At 34.9% G+C, this 6,485-nt stretch overlaps 1 protein-coding gene across 1 annotated transcript; it reads right to left on the bottom strand.

Moving 5' to 3' along the window:
• Positions 1–3,611: 3,611 nt before the first annotated feature.
• LOC112523533 (NDR1/HIN1-like protein 10) lies at positions 3,612–4,404 on the bottom strand. The gene has a single exon (XM_025133171.1). The coding sequence runs from the start codon at positions 4,380–4,382 to the stop codon at positions 3,678–3,680; it is 705 nt and encodes a 234-aa protein (XP_024988939.1). The 5' UTR covers positions 4,383–4,404; the 3' UTR covers positions 3,612–3,677.
• Positions 4,405–6,485: the final 2,081 nt, after the last annotated feature.

The following is a 6,485-nucleotide window of genomic DNA, read 5'->3' as shown; positions in this document are numbered from 1 at the left end:
TTTGCCGTAGATGACTATCCAGACTCTGCTGTGGACTAATCTTCTGTAATAGTATAGGCCTGAGCAACAAATTTTACTATTCTTTCAATTTTGTAATTCTTTTTAGAGGATGAGTTTAATCTCCTCTTGTAATTCTTTCAATTAGTCATTTCTTGCAATCTTTTGTCCAATTTTACTTTTTCATACTTAGGGGGAGATTGTTAGCTCTAATATTTACTTTATGTAAAAGTATGAAAAAGTATTCTGCAAGTGTTGATAGAAAGGTATCTTCCACAGAAGACAACAGAGGACCAGCAACAGAAGATGTTTCATCGTGCAAGTCAAGAATGACAGAACCTCTGATGTCTCTCACAGAGGTTCTGGAAAATGGTCCTCTGGCAATAAGAACCTACAAGTCAATTTCAAAAGTGCCTCTGAGATGGCTCACAGAGGGTCTGCGGATTCGTCTTCTGTGAAGATCTTGTTATGCTGTTTTTCAAAGGTTGTTAGCTGCATGTGCTTCTCACGTGACTAGATTTTAATAGACTTTATTTGGATGGCTTAGATGATTTCTTTTTCTAGATCTGTCAGTAAGGTCGTTAGGGTCTAGTATAAATAGCAGCTTATGCCTTTGTATTCAGTGTGCTTCCGTATTGTAATCGTCTATATTTTCAATCAATTGAAAAACCATTGAAGCTATTCTATTGCGTTCATCTTCTTCATATTAATCTGTGTGTTCTTGGTTAATTACTCTGTTTTGTTCTTATCATTGTTTTCGCTGCACTGTAATCGTCCTAGAGATCATTTAGAGTAAGAGTTCAAATACCAAAGCTGAATTTACAGGTCCTAACAAATGAAAGGGGATAAGTAACAGAAAAAAATTGTTCCAAATACAAAATTGATACATAAATTAAATCGATATAGAAAAGTGGCATAAAATCAACAATGACCATCTTCATCAATGTGTATGATATGCTACACATAGCATAGGAATAAAGCTCTGCATATATACCACAAGCTGGGAGTCCAAAAGACTACTTTATAGACACACCAACATGTTGATTTCACGACCTTGTTTAGACTTGGAGAATTAATACTCTAGCATATATTTAGATGGGTTATACTCTATTTCAATATGAATATAAGATAATAATCATGTTACTCTTACCTAATGCATATTCGCATAGACCAAGAATCTTACCCGGTAAGAGCAAAGACAATGATCGAGAGTCTTACCTGGTAAGTGAGGGCAGCAAATTTTTTGACGATTAGCACTTACCGGGTAAATTGTTGCATACGATACCGTTTTGATGGACTAAAATCATAACCGGTAAGTAAGTGATAGAGTTGATTTTTCTAGTATGCACTTACTTGGATAAGCGTCGGTAAACCCCTAAGAGGCACACAATTTCCATTATTTGAGGCAAAAAAAGCAAATCATGCTTAACAACAAGAGAAGGTTGATGTATATCTAAAATGTGCATCTGTTCTAAACTCAATATATCTCAAAGTACTCAATGACCCTACTTGGATTGCAACCCAGTGGCCATAAGATCATACGTCCACCATTTTTCAAGAGGATTAACTATAACAACAAAGAATAAATGGTAAATTAATAACAATAACATACATTAAAAGAGACGACCATAGATTCGAAAACCCAACATAACTTTGCCATGCTGAAAGATTCAAAACTAACAAGTCCAAGTACAAAATCAATCAAATGTTTTCTGATTCCAGAATCATGTGTAATACAACAAACAAATGTGGTAGGCTGATAAGGATACTGTAGGTCGTCTTTAACTTAATGGAAAACTTAATGTTGTTGCTACCTACCTTGTAAATGACTCCTCTGGCTTGAACCTCTTTTATCACTCCACATAAAATTGATTATCTTTTCGTGATTGATAACCATTTCACTTGTTATGTTCATCAACTTGATTAACCATAGAAGTTGGAAGAATCGCAAGTAGAGTACCATATAATTAAATAGTAGTATTCATATAAAAACAAATCTCTGATGCAATATTCAACTTATCGAACACTTGAAGAAGTTCTTTACAGGATACCGTAGAACACTCAATTAACACCAACACGCTTGATTTGAGAAGGATAAAAAAACAGGCAGAATAACCAACTACATCAATCCACACCTCAAAGCAAAACATACCAGTGCACTATTACGTGAAACTTAAGATCCAGAAGATCTTTGGCTTGCAGAATGCTCTGGCGAGGAAACTATATTAACAATAAATATCACAATGAATCAACCATATGAATAATCAGAAGGCAAGAAATTACTTTTGGGGCGAGAAAAACTCCGAGCTCCATAAAGCAAGCAGAATAGATGTAAGCCTGTAGAGGAGTATAACAAAAATGGAAGTTGTCAATAATTTTCGACTCGAGACCTCACCTACAATGAATAATTGAAAAACACATATATCATCTTCTAACAAGAAACATAACAACAATGGTTTACTTTCTCTTAAGCATTTAAAAAAAATTCATATGCATTAGATCTGGATGCAAATGTACAATAAAGAGACAACAAAGGTAGACCAAACATTGAAGTAAGAAGTACTCAAAATTCTTGAAAATTATTGTTGCAAAGAGCATTTAAGAAGTCCCTCAGAAGAACATTTACACTTGTATAAACCCTTTGACACTTTCTCAGTAGACACGAAGATTATTTATTTGTTCTCAGCTTACATTTTGCAAATGCTTCGATTGAGGTTCCATATAGTAATAAATTAAGTTTTCCATACAATGCTACAACATCCAACCTAATCAATTATTTACGTAACCGAATATGAAAATGACAAAGAAGAGATCAGAGAATAGAAGTACTAACCTCAAATTGGAAGAAGATTAAGCGAAACTCTAACCGTATGAGAGAAGCTATCAAGAATCGAATTAGGAGTGGAGATGGAAGCAAGAATCGAATCAAGAGTGGTTTTGAACGATGAATCTCACATTGGAGATTGGATCGACAACTTATGGAAGATTAATTTTTCGTCTTGGGCCTTGGGGACGTATTACATCTAGCGGTCTCTTTGGGAAGATAAATTTTTAGTTGGAGTTTGGTATTGACAACTTGTAACTTATACATTATGAGTTGGTTTTAACACTTTACATATAAATGGGTAGTACTCTATGCATTAAAAATTATTTTTAAGACTTTTATAAAATCTGGTTTATAAGATGGTATAGATACAAGTTTTGATTTCAATCATGTTATAGATTTAAAAAAAAAGTCATCTAAAAATAAGAGAATCCTATGAGTCAAACTAATAAATTGACACAAATGCATCAAATCCATCTTTCTTATACACCAGAGTTTGATCAAATATTTGAATTTCTCATCAATATGGGACAACTAAAACTGAATCCTAATTCACCATTTGAGAATAGTCAATTCTTATGGTGCCACCTTAATACCCGAAAATTTTCCTTTTAAATATATAAAGATATTGATTGATTTTATTATCATTGTGTGAACTAAACATAAGATTTAATTAATTTGGTCAAAAGAATTATTCATTCCAATTTCTTCAAAATCTATAAACCTAACACCCCGTAACATTAATCCGAGAATAATTAAATAAGCAAAATGACAATCTTTACAAAATAATTTTTCAGAAAGGAAAAAACAAAAGCAATTAAAAGGTACACATGGAAAATGGTTAGAGTTTGAATTTCTAAGTAAAATAGACTCGGCATTTCTTTTCTTTATAACTTGTTATTAACAACCCATCTGGTCCGACTCCAATTAGACAGTTCGCATGCATCTTGTGGTTCTTGCTTTCCCATGTGGCCACCTTGAACCTCATGGATGTTACAACCTCTAGCCGAAACGACACCATCCCACGCATCCGATCAGCGACAAACTGTGTCCAACGTGCGGTATCAACCACCAACGTGGATCCAGAGAACGTGCCATAGAGAACGGTCGTGTTCTTAGGAGATTGATAGAAAGGAAACAGTAATGGCATTTCCCCAATGTTCTGATCCTGATAGTATAGTGTTAGGTGCATAGTATCATAGTAAATCCCGATATTGAGATTTGCATTTCGCGCAGTCACATTGAAGGTTGCTTGAGCAGTTGCAAAGCCATTATCTTGGGCTATACTGGGGATTGAGAATTCATGGATATGATATCTTGGACGATGTGGGCGTAAACTGAGCCATAAGATGAATGTTATGAGGCCTACGATGAACAGAAGACTAAGAAAAACTGAACATATTAGCTTCGAGACACGAGTGGTTAGGCTTTCTTTTACACGGTGGACATAATATCGGGCGGTGTGATGCCGCCTTAATTGGCGACCTTCATTAACGTGGGGTCGATTAAGGCGGTCATCAGGGGTGAACTGGATTGGGATTTGTTGGTGTGGTGTGTTCATTGTTTTTCCGGCGAGTGATCGGAGGTTTTTGGTGGTAAAGATCGATGAACAGAAGCATTGTTGGTGTAGGGTTTCTTTATATGAAAAACAAGAATAAGGTGGCCGGAGAAGAAAGGGATGCCAGTACTCTTTTGGTTCTAGAAAGGAAGGAATATTAATCAGTTCATTGTAGTGTAGAATGGGTCATCTTATATATTCTCAATGGTGTATTGAGGTGGTACATGATGCTACTCTTGTGTGTACAATAGAAGTTTTTGGTATATCTTGATATGCACTCTAAGTATATGTATATAGGCATTTCCTATCGATCGTACCTTATATTATCATTTTGTGGGCTGTTAGAAACAAGGGCATTTAAGATAGTAATCTATTATTATGAATTTTCTTTATTATAATATTATATTTTTTATTTTTTTTATCATAGAAATATATTTTTAAATTATCTTTTATTAAAACGCTCTACTATGAAAATTTACCTATTATAGCAATATGGGCCTAATCAAATAAGAACTAGATAGTTTGTGGTAACCGTGAGATCCAATGTTAGTCACTCATTTAATATAACTAATACTCTTTTTAAAATAAATTAAAGGATAATTTTGTAAATTGGCAATTTGGAAACCAACTCACTGCCTTAATAATGTTGAAACCCACCGTTCTAATTTAATAATGTTGAAACCCACCGCCATCCACCATCTATGGGGAACCAACCCCTCCCCACGGCCACTCACCATCTCCATCGAACCAGCCTCTCCCCCACAGCCACTCACAATCTCCGTCGAACCATCCTCTTCACCTCTAACACCACCATCACCATCCGCTTTTTTGTTTTCATCTTGCTATTCCCACCACCATCTGCCACCTACTACCCTACTGACATCCACCTACTACTGTCGACGAGTTCAAACAGGTGACCCAAAGGTAAGCATTTGGTAATGGGGTGAGCAAGACCGACGAATTTTTCTCTTTAGTTTGGATCTTGAAAAAGATGGTGGAGATACAAATATGATTTCCAACTCCAATGTCCCTTCCTGTCCCCATACCTCGACCCAAACCATCATGCTATGTCAATCTAACCTCATCCCTCTATCTCTCTATCTCTCTCTCTATCTCTCTCTTCAAGCACAGATCTGTGAACTTAAACTAGGCTTCTCACCATCTTCAACTGTCTTTATCCCTCTGTTTTTCCTCTCTTGTTTAATCAAATCAACATTGATGATGAACTTCCAACGACGAGAACTGATCAGAAGTTGGACAAGGAAAGCATGTTCTTTCGATCAACAGGATCTCCTACGAAATTTCCGAAGTAGATCTAAACGTACGTGAAGAGATTTCGCGTCGGTTTCTCCGCCCCCGAACTCCTCGTATCTTATAGGATTAATTGATTAAAAGGTTCTGATTTTTGGGTATCACAATATATATTCATCAACCATATTTGGTATCATAGTAGTATTCATCAACCATATATGGTATCATAGTGGTATCACAATGTGTATTGTAGTATGTGTTCTTTTTTGTTTTATAAAGTGCATCATAATTATTTTGTTGTTCAAGTGTAACACAATGTATCAGGTTAGTGTTGTTTAAGTGTATCACATCGTATTTTTTCGTTAATTTATGAAGGGTATCACAGTGTGCATCATTTCTTTGCCGGAATAAGGTTCGTCGGAGAGATGAATAAAGTTCGCCGGAGAGAGGAGATTTTAGAAAGACCTAAAATACCCTTTAATTGAATTTTTAAGTCAAATTACCAAAATTATTAGTTTACTAATTTATCCATTAATTCGTGGTTGAGATTGGATCTCACAATTACCACAAACTAACTAGTTCTCCCTTGAATAACCCTCTATAGCAATATATAACCTTTAATTTCAAAGAAGATGGCATGACATAGATTAGGGGAGTGCTAATGGCACCCCCTTAATAGGGGGTGTTGAATGCCTCGGGAATTACTCCATCAAATGTCATAGTCAATTATAATATATTATATTTATTATTATTATTATTATATATATATATACACACATATGTATATATCCAATTATAATTTTAAGTTGTATTATCTAACTATTTTATATTTTTTATTATTATTATTATATAAAC

Source organism: Cynara cardunculus, assembly GCF_001531365.2.
Source record: "Cynara cardunculus var. scolymus isolate 2C chromosome LG 12, CcrdV1, whole genome shotgun sequence".
Classification (NCBI taxonomy): Eukaryota; Viridiplantae; Streptophyta; class Magnoliopsida; order Asterales; family Asteraceae; genus Cynara; species Cynara cardunculus.
This window is presented reverse-complemented; position numbering and strand designations above follow the sequence as displayed.